This window comes from Mustela putorius, unplaced genomic scaffold (assembly GCF_011764305.1).
Source record: "Mustela putorius furo isolate JIRA1106 unplaced genomic scaffold, ASM1176430v1.1 tig00000083_pilon_pilon_pilon, whole genome shotgun sequence".
Classification (NCBI taxonomy): domain Eukaryota; kingdom Metazoa; phylum Chordata; class Mammalia; order Carnivora; family Mustelidae; genus Mustela; species Mustela putorius.
The window spans coordinates 19,868,500-19,890,863 of NW_025421273.1; the positions used below are offsets into that span (position 1 = coordinate 19,868,500).

The 22,364-nt window shown below is 37.1% G+C and overlaps 1 protein-coding gene across 2 annotated transcripts in view; it reads right to left on the reverse strand.

Annotated features, from left to right (window-relative positions):
• Positions 1-5,230: 5,230 nt before the first annotated feature.
• Positions 5,231-22,364, reverse strand: part of RAB28 (RAB28, member RAS oncogene family) — a 102,553-nt gene continuing 85,419 nt past the window's right edge. Inside the window, exons 5-8 of one of the 2 annotated variants that reach the window (XM_045075665.1) lie at positions 19,300-19,403; positions 14,472-14,549; positions 7,380-7,474; positions 5,231-6,127 (exon numbers count right to left, since the gene is read on the reverse strand). In XM_045075665.1, the coding sequence (XP_044931600.1) occupies positions 7,385-7,474; positions 14,472-14,549; positions 19,300-19,403 (272 nt within the window). In that variant the 3' untranslated portion in view covers positions 5,231-6,127; positions 7,380-7,384. The remainder of the gene's footprint in view (positions 6,128-7,379; positions 7,475-14,471; positions 14,550-19,299; positions 19,404-22,364) is intronic. The other variant, XM_045075664.1, reaches the window with a different exon arrangement.

Sequence of the window (22,364 nt, forward strand, 5' to 3'; positions counted from 1 at the left end):
AAATAGAAGGAGAGATTAAAAGCTTCCAGGACAAACAACAACTGAAAGAATTTGCAAATACCAAACCAGCTCTACAGGAAATCTTGAAAGGGGTCCTCTAAGCAAAGAGAGAGCCTACAAGTGGTAGATCAGAAAGGAACAGAGACCATATACAGTAACAGTCACCTTACAGGCAATACAATGGCACTAAATTCATATCTCTCAATAGTTACCCTGAATGTGAATGGGCTAAATGCCCCTGTCAAAAGACACAGGGTATCAGAATGGATAAAAAAACAAAACCCATCTATATGTTGCCTCCAAGAAACACATTTTAAGCCCGAAGACACCTCCAGATTTAAAGTGAGGGGGTGGAAAAGAATTTACCATGCTAATGGACATCAGAAGAAAGCAGGAGTGGCAATCCTTATATCAGATCAATTAGATTTTAAGCCAAAGACTATAATAAGAGATGAGGAAGGACACTATATCATACTCAAAGGGTCTGTCCAACAAGAAGATTTAACAATTTTAAATATCTATGCCCCCAATGTGGGAGCAGCCAACTATATAAACCAATTAATAACAAAATCAAAGAAACACATCAACAATAATACAATGATAGTAGGGGACTTTAACACTCCCCTCACTGAAATGGACAGGTCATCCAAGCAAAAGATCAGCAAGGATATAAAGGCCTTAAATGACACACTGGACCAGATGGACATCACAGATATATTCAGAATATTTCATCCCAAAGCAACAGAATACACATTCTTCTCTAGTGCACATGGAACATTCTCCAGAATAGATCACATCCTCGGTCCTAAATCAGGACTCAACCGGTATCAAAAGATTGGGATCATTCCCTGCATATTTTCAGACCACAATGCTCTAAAGCTAGAACTCAACCACAAAAGGAAGTTTGGAAAGAACCCAAATACATGGAGACTAAACAGTATCCTTCTAAAGAATGAATGGGTCAACCGGGAAATTAAAGAAGAATTGAAAAAAAATCATGGAAACAAATGATAATGAAAACACAAACGGTTCAAAATCTGTGGGACACAACAAAGGCAGTCCTGAGAGGAAAAATATATAGCGGTACAAGCCTTTCTCAAGAAACAAGAAAGGTCTCAGGTACACAACCTAACCCTACACCTAAAGGAGCTGGAGAAAGAACAAGAAAGAAACCCTAAGCCCAGCAGGAGAAGAGAAATCATAAAGATCAGAGCAGAAATCAATGAAATAGAAACCAAAAAAAAACAATAGAACAAATCAACGAAACTAGGAGCTGGTTCTTTGAAAGAATTAATAAAATTGATAAACCCCTGGCCCGACTTATCAAAAAGAAAAGAGAAAGGACCCAAATAAATAAAATCATGAATGAAAGAGGAGAGATCACAACTAACACCAAAGAAATACAAACTATTATAAGAACATACTATGAGCAACTCTACGGCAATAAATTTGACAATCTGGAAGAAATGGATGCATTCCTAGAAAAACATATAAACTACCACAACTGAACCAGGGAAGAAATAGAAAGCCTGAACAGACCCATAACCAGTAAGGAGATTGAAACAGTCATTAAAAATCTCCAAACAAACAAAAGCCCAGGGCCAGACGGCTTTCCGGGGGAATTCTACCAAACATTTAAAGAAGAACTAATTCCTATTCTCCTGAAACTGTTCCAAAAAATAGAAATGGAAGGAAAACTTCCAAACTCATTTTATGAGGCCAGCATCACCTTGATCCCCAAACCAGACAAGGATCCCACCAAAAAAGAGAGCTATAGACCGATATCCTTGATGAACACAGATGCGAAAAATACTCAACAAAATACTAGCCAATAGGATTCAACAGTACATTAAAAAGATTATTCACCACGACCAAGTGGGATTTATTCCAGGGCTGCAAGGTTGGTTCAACATCCGCAAATCAGTCAATGTGATACAACACATCAATAAAAGAAAGAACAAGAACCATATGATACTCTCAATAGATGCTGAAAAAGCATTTGACAAAGTACAACATCCCTTCCTGATCAAAACTCTTCAAAGTGTAGGGATAGAGGGCACATACCTCAATATCATCAAAGCCATCTATGAAAAACCCACCGCAAATATCATTCTCAATGGAGAAAAACTGAAAGCTTTTCCGCTAAGGTCAGGAACACGGCAGGGATGTCCATTATCACCACTGCTATTCAACATTGTACTAGAGGTCCTAGCCTCAGCAATCAGACAACAAAAGGAAATTAAAGGCATCCAAATCGGCAAAGAAGAAGTCAAATTATCACTCTTCGCAGATGATATGATACTATATGTGGAAAACCCAAAAGACTCCACTCCAAAACTGCTAGAACTTATACAGGAATTCAGTAAAGTGTCAGGATATAAAATCAATGCACAGAAATCAGTTGCATTTCTCTACACCAACAGCAAGACAGAAGAAAGAGATATTAAGGAGTCAATCCCATTTACAATTGCATCCAAAACCATAAGATACCTAGGAATAAACCTAACCAAAGAGACACAGAATCTATACTCAGAAAACTATAAAGTACTCATGAAAGAAATTGAGGAAGACACAAAGAAATGGAAAAATGTTCCATGCTCCTGGATTGGAAGAATAAATATTGTGAAAATGTCTATGCTACCTAAAGCAATCTACGCATTTAATGCAATTCCTATCAAAGTACCATCCATCTTTTTCAAAGAAATGGAACAAATAATTCTAAAATTTATATGGAACCAGAAAAGACCTCGAATAGCCAAAGGGATATTGAAAAAGAAAGCCAACGTTGGTGGCATCACAATTCCGGACTTCAAGCTCTATTACAAAGCTGTCATCATCAAGACAGCATGGTACTGGCACAAAAACAGACACATAGATCAATGGAACAGAATAGAGAGCCCAGAAATAGACCCTCAAATCTATGGTCAACTAATCTTCGACAAAGCAGGAAAGAATGTCCAATGGAAAAAAAAGACAGCCTTTTCAATAAATGGTGCTGGGAAAATTGGACAGCCACATGCAGAAAAATGAAATTGGACCATTTCCTTACACCACACACAAAAATAGACTCAAAATGGATGAAGGACCTCAATGTACGAAAGGAATCCATCAAAATCCTTGAGAAACACGGGCAGCAACCTCTTCGACCTCTGCCGCAGCAACATCCTCCTAGGAACAACGCAAAAGGCAAGGGAAGCAAGGGAAAAAATGAACTACTGGGATTTCATCAAGATCAAAAGCTTTTGCACAGCAAAGGAAACAGTTAACAAAATCAAAAGACAACTGACAGAATGGGAGAAGATATTTGCAAACGACATATCAGATAAAGGACTAGTGTCCAGAATCTATAAAGAACTTAGCAAACTCAACACCCAAAGAACAAATAATCCAATCAAGAAATGGGCAGAAGACATGAACAGACATTTCTGCAAAGAAGACATCCAGATGGCCAACAGACACATGAAAAAGTGCTCCATATCACTCGGCATCAGGGAAATACAAATCAAAACCACAATGAGATATCACCTCACACCAGTCAGAATGGCTAAAATCAACAAGTCAGGAAATGACAGATGCTGGCGAGGATGCGGAGAAAGGGGAACCCTCCTCCACTGTTGGTGGGAATGCAAGCTGGTCCAGCCACTCTGGAAAACAGCATGGAGGTTCCTCAAAATGTTGAAAATAGAACTGCCCTATGACCCAGCAATTGCACTATTGGGTATTTACCCTAAAGATACAAATGTAGTGATCCAAAGGGACACATGCACCCGAATGTTTATAGCAGCAATGTCCACAATAGCCAAACTATGGAAAGAACCTAGATGTCCATCAACAGATGAATGGATCAAGAAGATGTGGTATATATACACAATGGAATACTATGCAGCCATCAAAAGAAATGAAATCTTGCCATTTGCAACAACATGGATGGAACTAGAGCGTATCATGCTTAGCGAAATAAGTCAAGCAGAGAAAGACAACTATCATATGATCTCCCTGATATGAGGAAGTGGTGATGCAACATGGAGGCTTAAGTGGGTAGAAGAATAAATGAAACAAGATGGGATTGGGAGGGAGACAAACCATAAGTGACTCTTAATCTCACAAAACAAACTGAGGGTTGCCGGGGGGAGGGGGTTTGGGAGAAGGGGGTGGGATTATGGACATTGGGGAGGGTATGTGATTTGGTGAGTGCTGTGAAGTGTGTAAACCTGGTGATTCACAGACCTGTACCCCTGGGGATAAAAATATATGTTTATAAAAAAAAAAAAAAAAAAAAAAAAAAAAAAAAAAAAAAAAAAAAAAAAAAAAAAAAATTTCTCGAACTTTAAATCACTCTTGAGAAGTGGTGACGCCTGGCCTTGATACAGAAGATTTCCTATCAGCTCTAGCTTTGATCCCTGTCCTCTAGCAAGTTCCTTTTTCTCTCCAAACTTCAGTTTCCTTGGCCACACAGGATACGAAATAACAAGGTTTCTAAGATCCCTTACAGCTGTAAAATGAGGTGTCCAAAATTTGTGCACATACTTGTGGCAAGTCTCCTCTGAGGAAGGCACCCTGCTAGGCGCTCCAGAGAGTCGTGAAACAGAACAGACCCAGACTGTTCTCAGTAGGCTCATGGCTTACTATGTAATAAAACACGAGGACACAAATAACTATGATTAGAGACAGGAAGGAATAATGACCATCCAAGAGGTACTCACATTCAGTCCCATTCAGTGCTCCATATAGCACTGAACTTGTGCCATATAGATGAGGACTGCCTTTGGGGAGGGACAGCATTCATTCCTGTTTTGATGTGGCAAGTATGAAGCACTCACTAGGCCAAGCACAACTGTGACCAAGATACACATAGTGTATCTTCACTATGAGGATCTTCATAAGACAGCCTAACAGAATTCGGAGGGGGCAGATACCAGGCAGAGGGAGCTGTGCACTAAGACAGGAAGGCAGAGCATCATAAAGCACACAGGACTGAGTCCAGGGCTCTATCTGTGCAGAGGTAGGAAGTGCACAGGAGATCAGGATGAGAAAAGGTAGAGAGGTAGGGGGCACCTCATGAGGAGTCCTGACATGACAGGCTACGGACTTGACTTGGTACAACAAAATAACCTACAAGTCTAAGAGAGTGAAAGCTTACTAAACATGACCTGATCCCTCACTTTGTATCCAAATACACTATGTTTACTGTAACTAAAAGACAGACACCAAAGAAAATTCCCCCAAAAAAGTAACTGAAATAAGTTTATTTGCAGGAGAAGAACATCTGAACATCGGGTATAGTCTGACCACAATGATCCAACACCAGCAGTGACTCGTCTGAGAATGCTCTTCTGCAGTTTGGAGGAGACATCAGCTGAACACTTATCAAACCTCAGAAAGCCATCTAACCTGAGTGTTACACAATACATAATGACCGTGACACACTAATAAAAATACAACAGCAAATACTCACTACTTTGTGAGCTACAACTGCAATATAAACAATTTAGGCTCTTTTTTAAAAAATGAAAAAAATAGATCTATTACAACTTTATTTCAAGCATTTTCAGTTAGATACAACTTTATATATTTTTACTCACAACAGACAGCAAAAGAATGCCTTCTGAAGTATCTATAGATAAAATATATTACTTATTTAAATGTTTGCACTCAGAAGCACATTTGCCAGGTAGGAGTTCAGATGAGAGAATGATTTTGTGCCAAAATCCTGGCAGTTGATCAAGACTTGTATAGTTTTCATATTTGTCTAAAAAGGTTTACATTGGAGAAAAAAGAAGGGAGAATGTAAAGACAACCAACATTATTCTTTTTCAGTGAAGCAGTCTAATTCCAGAGATGGGGCTTTCCATTTTGGATTCCAAGCGTGTCATCCCAAAGTTGAATCCTGTCCAGGCCGCAGAGGCAAGGGAGCTGGAAGGAAAGTGTTAACAGAATACTACAGAGATGGCCACTGATAACAGAGCTTCTAGAGGCCCCAGGCCACACAGTGGGGAAGGGCCGCCAGGACCACTGGTACAAAGGTACAGTGCGCTCACTGAACTGCACACATAGAGCTCCTGGGAGGGTTAACAGTTCTTGACAGAGGTTCCTGGTTGTAGTTTACAATATCTGCCTTCACCACCCTCTGTCATAAAAGAAAACAGAGTTATTATCAGAACATCAGAACATTTAGAAAGAGCTCGTTGAAGTATATTTTTATTTTCTGAACTTTGGTGAACTCCTGATGACAGACATCATAAATGAAGCCAGAACTGATATTAAAAGAATCAATCAGGACAAACTGTTGGAGAGCTGAGATGCTGGAGAGTGAGGGACTTGGGTTTGCTTTTTGGTTTTGTTTTTTAAGGACGGAAGACCAATTCCTTTACTGAGTCTTCCTGGTTTTATGACATTAACTTGAGGTTACAACAAGTCTAAAATATAACTGACAAATCAATATGAAAAATTAAACCCTGGTTATCATTTAAAGCAAAGGAATGAGAATTAATCATTCACATATTTTAATTCACAGGCAAGACATCATAATTTCAAAGTAAAATATGTCATCATTTATTAATATTTAAATAAACCATTATACCCAGCCGTAACTTTTTTAATAGAGTATCTGCAGCAATCTGTGAGTTAGTAAGAAATGTGTAAATGTTAAATAGGAGTCACATACAAAGGAGAAATGTTTTGAGCAACCCAATTTTTAAAACTTTTCCAGTTTTTATAACTTTCCTCCCAAATCCCTAATTTACTACCAAAGAGCTCACTACTGGGTTATGAATAAGGACTCTAACAAAATATAGAATGAAAAATTTAGAAAATTACCTCATATTCATGGTTTTTTTTTAAATTATTTAAACCAAAAGACACTTTTAACTCTTCTTTTCATCCCTCTAACCCACACGTCAAGGAATATCTTCGATGATGAATTTAGTAATATGCCCCAAGTAATAATTTAAATTAAAACAGCTCCTTCACTATTCCCAACTCTTTTACTAAATCTGTACACAGAAGCAGACAAAGAAAGGTAATTCAAAGCAAATTTTAAAAATACTCTTTCAATTACCATGCTGCTTCAAGAAAAATGGGAATAACCATTGCACTCTTCACTTCACTGCACATGTGATAAACACAACCATAAGGACAAATATGTTTGAAAGTAACTGAAATGTTATTTTAATTTGTTCCAATTTCTTGTTTGTCGGTCTCCTGGCAAAGAACCAATTTTTCAAAGTTCTAAAACAGGCCTTACAATTAACAATACTAACTTCCAATCATGTACAATAATCATTTGAACTTCTCTACTCATAAGGAATAAAGAGCAAGACAGCATCTACCAGTTCTCCCTCCCTCCTCCCCCCAAATGCAATCAATTTACCCCTTAATACCTGCACTACTGTACTGAACAGATTCTACTCTGAGCAGAGTTGGTATGTTGATTATCTTCTTCCGGGTACTTCACTATTTCTGCCCTGACAATATGCTGCCAATTCCGTACAACATAAACAAGATGAAGAAGAAAGCAGGGGGCAGGGAAAAGAAAAGAAAGAAAAAATGGAAAGTATGTTCAATGGCTGAAAACAGAAGGGAATACCAAAGCAGAAAAAGAAACAAACACATAAATTTAAACACGTCACAGAAAAAAAAAAAAAACTTATGCATATAAAAGGAAAGAAAATGAATGAAGATCCATGAAACACTCCTCTTTGCAACTCTAGTTAATTATTGAAACAGGTCTACTGAACCGCCCAGACAAGTTGGGAGTTCTATTTTTGGTATCACAATGACACATTGTACCTATAAGGCCCAGAATTTCAGAGGACAAAAAAGAATTACAAGGCTTTTCTATACTAAAGTACAGTAACAGTACTTAATTCCATCTTCTTCAACAAATATTACTGCAGATCTATGTGCCAGTCACTCTCTACTGGGAATGCACAGGTGAATTACACAGGCTTTGTTCACTTGGTGTTCTGCACTAAATGAGAAGAGAAACATGTACACAGCTAGTTGCCATACAAGGTAAGAGCTTTACTAGTGGACTTATAACATGTTGTAGAAATACAGGCGGGAGGAGTAATTCTCTTTGAAGGTGGGGAGCAGACACATAAATCTGGGGAAGCAATGTGCCACTTATAAATGTCCCAGATTTATGGACTTATTAATATATAATGCTTGTCAAAGACTTCTTCTTGATGTTCATTGCCTCGTCCCACACAACCCTCACCTCCACACTTACAAATTCCATATAGAAATAAACAATTTCGAAACACACTTTTCTATCATTCCAGAAGAAGTCCTGACATACAGTATTTAAGCATAATAACTACTGTTTCAAATATCTAAAGGAGTTTTGCTAAATAAAAAATCAAAATTGCTTTGACAGGTTTTGGATGGCTCTAACCCTTAGGATGAAAAGGGCATGTATGACAAATATGATAGAGATAACGTGCTCCCCTCAAATTTCTTACACTTGAAATTATCCTCACTTTTTTTCATGATTTCAAATATCGTATTTCTGAAAATCTTTCTTCATATTAGTATATATTAATTAACACATATATAAACACTTGTTAATGTGGGTAGTTGTTTGTAATAATATTTATAACAAATTAGATAAACAACTGATAATAAATGAAGAGGATTCTATGGTATATTAGCATTGGATGGGCTCGGCTCCAATTCTCTAGCAAGCAGCATTAACTTCTGGACAAGACTCATGATTTACTAGGCATTCAGCCTGATGCTATCAACAGAAGCATTACCAACTGCCACATGAGGTATTAAAGTTGAACACCATTATCTGACCTCCCCAAACCTAACTGTTTCATGACAAACTATGGGTTACAATAAAGAAAAGGGATTTTCATAATCAGTAAGCAACTCATTAATCCTCCAGCATGTCGGTTTAAACCCTATTTTATAAACACAACCAGGTTACTGACCTGTGGTCAAGACATTTTGGTTGAAGTACTGACTAACATAAATGACTTGGATTTTCACCATTAATTTTCATCAAATTAGTGAAGAACTAACAAGGCAACATCTTTCTTGGAGGCCTTGGCTGTCTGACATAAAGCTTTGTACAAAGTTTCTGAACTGGAAGTTAGACTAAGGCCCTACAGATTCAAAACTTTGCTTTCTATGAGGAGAAAAACAAAATTTCCATGCCATAAACTTCAGAGTCGGTGCTTTCATACTCATCAGCTTGTTTACAAGCCATTCATTGATGTTTTCAGAGAAAATGTTACCTACAAAACACCAAATTTTACTTGTGGAGCCACAAAGTACACTCTGCTATTATTCTCTGCTATTAATTAACGGAGTAAAAATAAAGAAATAGCCCTAAGAGGAAAGAAGCTGTGTAGCTGAACACCGGCTTAACCCGTACTTTGTCAGAGTACTTACTTGTGAGTGGATATGAGAAATGGAAACGGCAGCTATGCCGAGGGTAAGCAAGAACGCAACCCAGGCGCTGGGCAGGAACTTGTAAAGAGTATAGATGCAGTCTTGCGAGGACACTAACGATCAATTTGCCAATTCTGCAATGGTGTTTTAATCCAGATAGTAACACGTTTGCCATTGCAAAAGTTGTAGTTTGTCATGTTCAGGATATGGAGTAAACATACCTTGAAGGCTTAAAACACTTGTCACTATTGCTCAAAGTTAACCACTATTTTAGATATTGAAGACGTTCAGAAAAATAATACATAATCTCTCTTTCCGAGATGTGTAAGAGTCTAGCATGGAATACAGAGATGTAAACTATTAAAGAATATTATGATTGATACATATTCAAAGTGCAACAAAATTATAGATTACCACTTAAATATGGTTATAGCATTTTTTAAAAAATATTTTATTTATTTATCAGAGAGAGAGAGAGAGAGAGACTGCACAAGCAGTGTGAATGGCAGGCAGAGGGAGAAGCAGGTTCCCCACTGGGCAAGGAGCCCAGTGCAGGACTCGATCCCAGGATTCTGAGATCATGACCTGACCTGAAGGCAGACATTCAACCAACTGAGCCACCCAGGCATCCTGGTATAGCATTTTTTTAAAGCATGGAACTTTGTACACAGTAGAAACTTAAAGGAAACTACTTTTCTTTTTCTTGAATATAATGTGCCCTTAGATGCTCTCAGGAACTTTCATCACTTAGGGTGTAAGTTACTTTACCATTTTGGTGTTCACAATCTCCTGATCTAAAAACACAAGGTTTATTTATGTGGTCTTTAAAGTCCCACCTATAGATCTTGAAACTACATGAAAAAAATCACTTTGAAGGTGAGGAGGAAAAGAAAAATATGGGATGATAAGGAAATCCATTAAGCAATGTTCAGTACTGAGGATTAAAATAGTATGTATAAAGCGAGTAAATATGTTCTGCAAGGAAGACAAGTGATGTTTAAGATAAGGAAAGAATCTCACTGCAGTTTTTGTAAACAGATTGAAAAAAATGATAAAGATTAACATCTAGGCAAGAAGAATCTAAGTTCCTTGTATCTCCTTAAGGAAGATCAATATTCAGAAAAGCTAAAGAGAGGGACGCTAGGATAAGGGGTTAAATGGGCACTTCAGTTGTACAGTTACGTGCATGCACTACCACGCTAGATGTGTTCATGTGTAGTACATGTATATATATACATACGTGTGTGTGTGTGTGTGTGTGTGTTTTAGCATTTTTTTAGCAAGTTTACTATCTCAGACATAAGAGAAAAAAAAAATTTTTTTTGAGAAACTAATGCTTACCAAGTTCAAACCAAACAGAAATTCATAGTTTATAAACTGGAAAGTGAAAATGTCCAGGCTTAAAAATGTATTAAGGACTCTTGGGATGCCTGGGTGGCTCAGCTGGTTAAGCACCAACCTGCCTTTGGCTCAGGTCACGATCCCAGGGTCCTAGGTTTGAGTCCCACATCAAGCTCCTTGTTCAGCAGGGAGCCTGCTTCTCCCTCTGCCTGCCATTCTCCCTGAAAAGTTGAACGCTACACCTTTGAGAGAATACCAACTGGAAATTCATTTTTTCCCTAAAGGTCTGACTACTTTGTAAACAAACAAACAAAAAAACTTGAACAATATGGGAAATAAGGACATTTGTTAACAACCAGTCCTGGCTTTTACACTATCTAAGAAGAGAATAGTTGGGAAAAAAAGAGTACAGATAAATGATACAAATGCAACTATTGCTTAAATTGGGAACTGTGGACAAGGCATCTAGAGTGCATAAGTGTTTAAATAGCTGTCTGCCCCAACTTGTTCTGGGAGCTCCATGAGGACAAGGACTTTCATATATTATTCTCTGGATCCACAGATTCTACTGCAGCCCCTGGTATGAAGTAGACCAGCAAAGAACGTCTGCTGTATTAATGAACCGTGTTCCCTTTCCTTCCTCCCTTTTCCTCTTCCTCTTCTTTACAAAGCTTGCAAAATATGCTGGTAAGTCATTTTATAGAACTCCCTAAGAGGAACAAACTACGTTAGAAGAACTAAAATAGCAGAATCTTTTAAAATAATCACTAAATGGAACCAAGACCATAACCTGATTATAAAAGTTTTTTGTTTTTGTTTTTTTTAAGATCACTCATACTTTTTTTTTAAAGGTTTTATTTATTGATTTGATAGACAGATTACAAATAGGCACAGAGGCAGGCAGAGAGAGAGAGAAGCAGGCTCCCCACTGAGCAGAGAGCCCGATGCAGGGCTCAATCCCAGAACCCTGAGATCACGACCCAAGCTGAAGGCAGTGGTTTAACCCACTGAGCCACCCAGGTGCCCGTATAACCTGATTATAAATACCTATGTCACAAACTGAATTACTATAGCGTCAGTTTCCATGTGTCTGGTCAGTCTACCAACTAGCTCCTTCTCCAGAAAATAAAACACTTCAAAACGAAACACTTCAAATGTTACACCAAATTCCCTCAGGAATCATTCAAAAAACACAGAAAACAAGTGTGCATTCTCCTTCCCTCTTTGTCTTGCCTCCCTGCCCCACTTCTTTTTCTCTCCCCCTCTTTCACTTACCAGTTAGAACGGCCAACATCAAGAATAAACAGATAAATGTTGGGGAGAATGTGAAGAAAAGCAAACACTTTTGCACCACTGGTGGGAACGTACACTGGTGCAGCCACTATGGAAAACTGTGGCGGTTCCCCCTCAAATTAAAAACAAAACTACCATATGATCTTGCAATTCTATTTCCAGGTATTTAGCCAAAGAAAATAAAAACACTAACTTGAAGATATATGCACTCCCATGTTCACTGCAACATTATTTACAACAGCCCAAGATATACAAACAACCTAAGTGTCCAACAATAGATGGAAGAATAAGAAAAGGTCTAGTACATATAGGAGTGAGTACCTGGGTGGCTCAATCTGTTGAGCGTCCGAGTCCTAGTTTCAGCTCAAGCTATGATCTCATAGGTCGTGATCTAATGGGTCATGGGATCGAACCCCATGCCAGCGTCTGCACTCAGCATGAAGCCTGCACAAGACTCCCTCTCCCTCTCCTTCCAACCTTCTCCCCACATGAGCACACATGTACTCTCTCTAGAATGAATACATAAATCTTCTTAAAAATATAGTGTATATATATATAAAATGGAGGGTTACTCAGCCATGAGAGAGGAAGACATTCTGTCATTTGTGACAACATGGGTGGACCCTGAGCATGTTATGCTAAGTGACAGATGTCAGATAAAGACAAGCACTGTGTGATATCACTTATATGTGGAATTTTAAAAGGCCAAACTTATAAAAGAGAATAAAATGGTAGCTGCCAGAGATCAGGGCTGGGAAGGATGAAGAAATGTTGTTTAAGGGTACAAATTTAAAACAAATAGTAAATAAACCCTAGAGATACAATACACAGTGCAGTGAAAATAAACAACAATATTGTATTATAATCATCAAACGTGTTAAGAAACTAGAACTTAATTACTCAAACAGCTAAACAGAAAAGATAACGATGTAATGTGACAGAGGTGTTAATTATCACTACAATGACAATCATATTACAATATATAAATGTATCAAATTAACATGCAGTATACCTTAAGTTTATGTTTATCCAATGTGATATGCCAAATAGATTTCAATTAAAAAAAGAAATAACTGTGCTCAACATGACTTGCTGGCTTGGACGTAGGTCCTTAAAAACCTCTTTTTAAAATCTGAACTTTCAAAAATGTTTCCACAGGGAAATGTTGTCAATTGTAAAATCAATAATTTAACTGGCAAAAGCACCAAATTAATCAGATTCAGAAAAGAACGGGGCTTCTCTACACAAAGGATTCTGGCAAACATTAACAAAAGAGGGTTCTAGTACAGTGAACTCATCTTCAGATGAATGGATTCAAAGTAAACCACACCGACAAACCGAAGACTGGAAATAGCGTCATTGCCTAATAAACAAGATGAGGTGCACTAAAAAGGTAAAGTATACAGGAAGGGCAGAGAGCTATGCAATTAACACATCTGAGTAAGTGCTGAAATAAATGTCTTTTGAAAAATGATAAATAAAAAGAGATTTCCAGAGTTTCAAATATTGTTATCAAGTCCTAGAAACAGTCACATCAGCATAAAAATTTTCAATTGGTATTTGCTTTAAGACAGACATACACACACACACACACAGAGATTTACCATGAAAATAAGACCAGGAACACTGAGAAAATTAAAGAAAATATAAGGATGGGAAAAGACAATTATACCTTTTTAGCTAAATGGGATGGGCACAGAGTAGATGGGATTGAGGGAAAATGTAATTTATCTGTTGCTTCTCAGCAAACCAAAAACTTACCTTTAAACTCTAGGATCTTACTCTGATTTTTCATTCTATCAAACATATGAATTGGTGTACTATTATGGTGGTATTTTTAAATGCTTGTTAGTATTCACATTTATTTATTAGTGTAGGGACTGCCTTTATAATTAATACCATTATTAAATTGTGTATTAAATTAACAATAAAATAACATCAAGAACTGGTCTTATTACAAGAGGGGATGTTTTAGAAGAACAAAGAACACAGACTCAAAGAAAAAATAATGTTTTACCAAAGAGAACGTGCAGGATGCCAAATGGAGTAAACTCTAAGACAAAACTTAAATAAACTGTTGGGACTTTGTATGAAATATAAAAAGAATATGGTAGTATAGTAATCCTGGAAGAACTTAAATAAAGAAGTACAAAACAATATGATCAGCATCTTAACCCATTATTTAACTACTGATTAAATGTGTATTATATTAATCTCAATTTTAGGACAAAATGAAGTTTCAAGGGTATCATAATTGAACAAAAAGTTAACATCTTCCATCTTCTACACTAAACACTGATTCACTCATACACACAATTTATTCCTAAGGCTTTTAGGGATATGTACAGAGGGTGTATAAATGATAAAGGAGTCAGTGGTGAAATTAATGTCTTTAGGAAATAAATAGTTTTTTAAAAATAAAAGTTCAATATAATCACCTGTGACTGTTCTATTTCTGCTTTGTTTAATTTGATTCCAAGGATTTCAGCAGCAACTTTCTGAAAACACAGGAAGACCTACATAACAAAAATAGGTTTAAATGATTTAAAACAGGCATGCTTAAGTTAATGTCAAATAAATTGAACTTTCTAAAAAATGATAAACATCAAGAATTGTGAAAATATGATGTACCAAGTTATTCAAAAAATAGCTCTGTCAAATGCAATAACATTTTAAGTATAATAATTTTAAAATGATTAAATCACAATTTGAAAATCATGCAATTCACTAAACATAAAGATATTTATCCCTAAAAATTTACATTTAAAATTTTTTTATTTTATTTTGTATTTTATTTATTTGAGAGAGAGAGATCACAAGCAGGAAGAGGGACAGAGGGAGAAGCAAATTCCCCACTAAGCCCGACAACACAGGGCTGGATCCCAGGACCCGGGGATCATGACCTGAGCCAAAGACAGCTGCTTAATCAACTCAGGTACCACCTCAGGCACCCCTACATTTAAAAAATTTTAACAAAAGAGAATTAATTACAGATACTACATTAAAAAAAAAAAGACAACTAGCATAGCAAACTCCTAAAAGTCCAGGGGAAAACAAATTAGTCTGTACTTTAGTACCAAGGTTTTTCACTGCCAATTCTATATTGGTCTTTTGATCTGGCTTTAGCTTATCTTAAAAGTGCTTAACTTCTAACCCTTTAATAATCTTTGTGGCATTCATTAATTTCAATAAATGAGCCATAGCTCTTGAGCAAAACAATTTAGTAATCTGTATTTTATTGGTTCAGAGTAAAGGAATAGTATACTGTGTTATCCTTAAACAGAAACCAAAAGTACTTTTCCATAAACAGACTTTCATACATACTTAGCATATGCTGAGCTCACTAGGATTCCCAGGACTCCAACCCAGACACTAACTATAATGTTATACTTGTCTTTGTTTCATAAGCGCCTTTTCATATTCTTACCCCTACTTATCTCATGCTTATTGAGTATTTATTGCAACTAATTTTTATTTCTAAAATAAAAGATACATACTTCCAAAAGGCTTATGTCATTTACATCCTAAAAGGGATTATATATGATAGTTCACTCATGGTCAACATTCAAGAAAAATGAGAAAGCTAGCATGATCGGATGGAGAGAAAGTGGGGGATTATGAAGGACAATAAGCAAAGAGATTAAGGGAGTACACATATCACATAAGATCTGGTAAGCTATGGAAATACTTTGACTTTTACTCCGAGTTAAATGGAAGCCATGGGAAGATGGCTTGATGTGACTTCTATTTTAATAGGGTCAATCTGATTCTTATATTGAATATTCTCACTACAGAAGATAAAGGGTACAAAAAGAGGAGCCAGCAAGGACGCTAGTGTAAGAGATGATGGAGGCTTGAACCAAAGTGGTAGCAGTAGAGAGGATAAGAAAGAGTCACCAGATTCTGGATATATCATGAAAGAACAACCAACAGGACTTAGCAATAGACAAATGTGGGGTATGAAAGAAAGAGAGAAGTCAAGAAGGATTCTAAAATTTTCTCCACCTTAGCACTTAGCAGAAGATCCGCCATTTATTGAACTGGGGAAGACTATGGGAGATTTCAGGAGAGACTATCAAGAGTTTAGTTCTGAACCTGGATAAGACTAGGGCTGCTTATTAGGCATGTAAGTGGAGATGCTGGGCAGGCTGCAGTTCAGGGAAGAGGTCTGGTTAAAGCCCTGAGGCTAAATGAGGTCACTGGGGAGTAAGTTTAGAGAAAGGTACCAAGGACTGAGCCCTAAGGCACTCCAATATTCAGAAGATGGAGTGAGAGGGAATCAGCAAAAGGAAATGAGAGAGTAGCTAGTGAGGTGAGAGTAAACCAGGGGGTGTAGTATCCTGGAAGGTAAGTGAGGAAAGTATTTCAAAGAAGAAAGAGTGATTGACTATTCTATATGCCTCAACTAAGTAAGATGAGGACTAAGAACTGACCACTGCATTTAGCAAAAATGAGGTCGTTGGTGATTAGAATAACAGTAGTATGGGTGAAATACTGGGTGAAAAAGTCCAGGTGAAACTATTCAAGAGAAACTACAAAGAGAAAACTGGAGACAACTCTTTCAAAACACATTCCACTGGAACTAGGGGAAAGAAAAAAGGCAACAGTTAGAGAAAACTGTGGGATTCCTTATTTTTAAAATTAGGTAAGTCATAGCATTTTCTGTGATGATAGAATAATCCAGTAGACAGAAAAAAAAAAAAAGTGATGATACAGGACGGAGAGAGAATTGCTGAGCAATCAATGTCCATTCCTAGGCCAAGAGAAATGGGACTAATGCACAATGCAGGAGTGGGCCCTAACCAGGAGCATGGATGGTTTTGTCCTTCAGTAACCAGACAGAAGACAGAAGATATGGGAGCAAGGAGAATGGGAGCAAATGTGGTGGCAAGACTATGCAGTTATCTTCTGTTGACTTCAGATTTCTATAGAATAGAAAACAAGGTCATCAGCTCAGAGAATGGATGAGGAAATGTTGAAGATCTGAAAAGAGAAGAGAAGTTATGAAAACAGTCATCAAGGTGAGAGGGAGTGATGTTGGCTTATGGACATGGGGTAAAACCACTGAGCAGCATTAAGGCCCCCCCTTCAGGCTAGTGATTGTGAATTTTAAGTGAAACCTCCAGCATGCCTCTGTTTCTCTCTGATCACGTTCAAATACCTGGGTGCTGCCACAAAACAGCAGGAGCTTGGTTTAAACCAGAGTTAAGGTTTAGACAAGTGAAACTGAGAAAGTCAAAGCGAGGAAAGGGAATTGAGGGTATACATATGGCAATGATTTTTTTTTAAGATTTTATTTATTTACTTGACAGAGAGAGAGAGAGAGATTACAAGTAGGTAGAGAGGAGGCAGAGAGAGAGAGGGGGAAGCAGGCTCCCTGTTGAGCAGAGAGCCCAATGTGGGGCTTGATCCCAGGACCCTGAGATCATGACCTGAGCCGAAGGCAGAGGCTTAACCCACTGAGCCACCCAGGCGCCCCTACATATGGCAATGATTTTGATTGGCCAAGAGATTTAAGTTAGGAAAACAGGAAAATGAGGACATGAAAGGAGGTTGGGGACATTAAAAAGATGTTAAGATGTGCATCTAGCAGGTTCTGCCAGGACTGCAGATTGTCTGGACTAGGGCATTCAGAGGTATGAGCTGGAAAGACAGGAGGGTGGTCAGTGATTAGGATGTCTGACATTGAGATGTTGTGATCTGTAATGACAAAGCCTAGGAGTGAGTGGCTAAGGTGGGGTGGAGGACAAACAAAAATACTGGAATCACTAAGAATTACAACAAAGGTAATATCAGAGAAAGTACAGTCAGGAGCTCAACCCCCCAGGTGATGAGGAAAATAAGCTGAAGATGGGGATGACTGAAGTCTCAAAGTGATTCCACAAGAATAAACCATTTCAAAGTTGCATTTCAAAGGAAAATAACAAGGATTTTTAAGAATGGCTCAACATAAGTACCAAAAAATATGGAGTGGTTAAACACAAGGTAAATTACTGGAAGTTGAAATAGTTCTAGGGGCACTTAGGTAGCTCAATGGGTTAAGCTTCCGACCCTTGATTTCAGCGCAGGTCATGATCTCAGGACTGTGAGACTGAGCCCTACATCAGGCTCCACACTGGGCATGGAGCCTGCTTAAGATTCTCCCTCTCCCTCTACCCCTTCCTGCCCACTCACATGTTCATTCACTCTCTCCCTCTCAAAAATAATAAAAAATTATTAAATAAAATAAAATAATTCAAAAATGACAGAAGATCCTTAGGAAGATAAGTGAGGGTAGAAGCCCAATCCATGTATTTATCAAGGAGTACTGATTTTACACATTTTTGAATGGCATGTGTGGGTATGTGCCCATGTTTGCATTATCTTGGAGGAAAGTTCTGAAAATAATCAGAAAATAAATAGGTAATGAAATTTTTAAAAGTTCAACCTTGATAGTAATCAAAGAAATTCAAGCACCAAGGTACCTTTTTTTTTCTTATTTTTGGCCTACCAAATTAACATAGATTTAAAAGTAAATTTAAAAATCCTGGATGTTAAAAAAACACCACAGTGAAATAGCACTAATACAATGTTGGCAGTAGGATGGATTATTAAATCTACTTAAATCTAATGGATTATTAAATCTCTTTAATAGTATCAAATGACATGGTCAAATTTTCTGCTCACAAATATATTAAATAAAACATTAAAACACCAAGTTATTTCTATATTTATGATCTTAATTTTTAACTAAATTTTTAGTGCAGTTAATAACTCTGGACGGTCACTACTTAGGTTTACAAATCCTATCCCCACCACTCATTAGCTGTGTACCCTGGACCCCCCTTACATAAACTGTCTAGGACTCCTCTATAGCACAGACATAATGGGAGAAGCACAACGCAAGTCACAAAGCAAGCATTCAGTGAATGCAATTCACTAGCAGCAACAGCATGAGCATTTGGGAGCATCAGAAAACTATAAGGAATCACAGGAGGTTGTGAATGGTAATCTCTGGATGCTGAGATAGTGGGTGATTTTTATGTTCTTTTTTTTTTTTTGGATATATGTTCTTTTTCTCTCATACTTTTAAATTCCCTAAAATAACCATAAACTTAGGTTAAATGAATTATAAATGTAATATAAACAGAATAAACATTTTATCTATTTTATGTCTTCAATAGGAATTAATTTATTCCAAAAGTTAAGCCTAGGAAGTGTACTTCCTGTGAATACTATTACTAAAAAAGATCGCTCATAATATTCAATATTCATTATTTTACTTACAGAGTCTCCTGTCTTTGCTGAGACAAAGTGGCTACTAAAACCATTTTCCTGGCAAAACCGTAAGTGTTTTTCAGGTTTTACTGTTCGCATATGTTCCAAATCAACTAGAAAAGTAAACAAAAACAGAGAATAAAACTCAGTATCTGAATCAAACAATACATTAACATGTTTAAATTTGACTTACTTTCCAAAATTATTTCCCAGCTTAGACACTAGCTGTGTCACCTTGAGCAATTCTTTAACCTTTTTATGCTTGAGTCTATAAAGCTAAAAACTGAGACTAACCATGTATATATATACATGTAATATATATATACGTGTGTGTATACACACACACACACACACACACACACACACACACACACACCTACCTTATGTAGAGTTATTTGAGAGTGAATGCATCGATGATGCACAATGACCAGCACATAAGAAGTGCTTGAAAAATGAAAGCTATCATTCTTATTACCTACAGCTTCAAGGCACATTGATGAGACCCAAAAAAAGACCTACTTAGCATAACATGTTTAAACATAATGATTATGGTTGACACTTGAACATCGTGGGTTTGAACTTAGATGTGGATTTTTACAGTACAGCACTATAAAAGTATTTTCTCTTGCTTGTGATTTTCTTAACAGCATTCTTTTCTCTGCCTGATTTTATTGTAAGAATATAGTATATAATACAAACTTGTGTTAATTGACTGTTTATGCTATCAGTAAATCTAGGCAATAGTGAGCTGTTTGTGGTTATGTTTCAGGGAGCCAAAGTTATACATGGATTTGACTATGCAGGGAATTGGCACTCCAAACCCCCATGTTGTTCAAGGGTCAACTGTAACTGAAAGATGCACTTACCCAAGCATATTTAGTTTGAAACAATTTAATTGCTTTAATAATTACAATAGTTCTGCAATCTCTATAAACTTTAATGTTAACACAAATACAGAATTAATTTTATGCCAAAAGGTAGCAATATTTTGTTGCATGCTTACTTTATTTGAAACCATGGTTTAATTTCACAAAGATACATCTCAGTTGCTTTCCAAACCTAAAGTATACATTTTGAAAGCACTCAGTAAGGGATAAAGCACCTATACCTTAAAGCACCTATACCTTGAATAGGTATAGGTGCTTTAAAGCAAAGCACGGTACTCATGGCCAATACTGGTTTTATCCAGCACAGTCTATTTTTTCAAATGTGATCCTTTATTGGACAGTTTCTCTTTTTACAACACTACAGACCCTATAAGGGTGTTGACTCAATGCCGTCAAATTATAAGGCAAATATATTTGCAGGATTTAAGGACAACTAGGCTCTTTGAGTCAATATAGGAAAAAAAAACTTGAACTGATTTCCTGAGGAAGGGACCCAACTGACTTGTAAAAAGTTGTAAATTTGTAAATCTACTAAGCCTACATAATAGTGGCAATTGATTATCAACTAAAAAATGTTCTCATACTACATAAAAGGCTTTACTTAAAATTATACTGAAGGTCTTTAGTTTGCAGGCTCAAAAGATCTTTCTCTAGGAGATTTTTGATCTAGTGGGGGATTTCTGAGTCTCATTTATATTGCTTTGCTTGGATAATATGGAGCTTTTTTCTTTTCTGGCCACAGGTTGTTGTTCCTTAAACATCACTGAGACCTTATTTACAAGAACAAGCCAAAAAATATCCAGATACCATAGGCATCAATTTGTAGAAGACTAAAATACTAAGCTATTAGCACTGACATTTATACATCTAGTTTATCATAATAGTGAGGCTAAAATGCTTTCCTAATTCAACATGAGTAAGAACAAGTCATGTCACTAAGAAAATTAACCAATGTGGGGCACCTGGGTGGCTCAGTGGGTTAAGCCGTTGCCTTCGGCTCAGGTCATGATCTCGGGGTCCTGGGATCGAGTCCCGCATCAGGCTCTCTGCTCAGCAGGGAGCCTGCTTCCCTCTCTCTCTCTGCCTGCCTCTCCATCTACTTGTGATTTCTCTCTGTCAAATAAATAAATAAAATCTTTAAAAAAAAAAAAGAAAATTAACCAATGAAATCACTGTCCAATTAAAAATAAAAACAAACACATAGTTTGTCATTTAATATATGTGTGTATTCATCTTTTTGAATGGAATAGTCTATCATTGTTCCATTTTTTCTTTCTTGTTTTTCCTCTTTCCTCCTGTCCACCAACAACCTAACTACCACATTCACTTACTTATAGCACTGGGGAATTTATTACCCAAGCAAAAGGTTTTCCCTAATAAAGATAACCATGATGGGGCACCTGGGTGGCTCAGTCAGCTGAGTGTCCAACTCTTGGTTTCAGCTCAGGATCATGAGATCAAGCCCCACGGCAGGCTCGGAGCTCAGCAGGGAGTCTGCTTGAGATTTTCTCCCTCTCCCTATGCCCCTCCCCCAGTTCACACTCTATCTCTCTAAAATAAATAAATATTAAAAAAAAAAAAAAGACGATACCCTTGAGAAACTAGTACTATCGCTGATCAACTGAAAACAACAACATTTATGCATCAAACACTTATTAAGTACCTATTATATACCAACTAGTAGGTTAAGCAATAAGAACCCAAAGATGGAAAAGATACAATCCTGGTCCTAAAAAAGTTATCATCCATACTTTAGGAGCATAAAAGATCATCAGCAATTGAAGCAGTTATAATTGAGAGTCTGACAAAGGAGACAGCAGATAGAGAATAGGCCCTCCCAGAACTTTACCACAATGTTTTCCTCTGCTCTGTTAAAATTTAGTGGGCAATGTTTAAGAGGACTCAGTTACTAGAATTCTTAACTCTAAATGATCCAGAAATGTATATTCTGAAGATAAAGTTATAGTGAGACACTGGAAAATCTTTCCTTTTTTCACTTTTAAGATCATCCTTAAAAATATTATCCAGTGACAATGCATACATGTGGTAATACTCTCATATATGTGATAACATTCTATCATATAAGTGGTAACACTCACTGCTTTAATTGCCTTTATGTCCTTCAGTGAACCACACCATCTGCAGCCCAGTTTCTTTTAGCTCTGCTTTCTTCCCCGATTTTTTTTC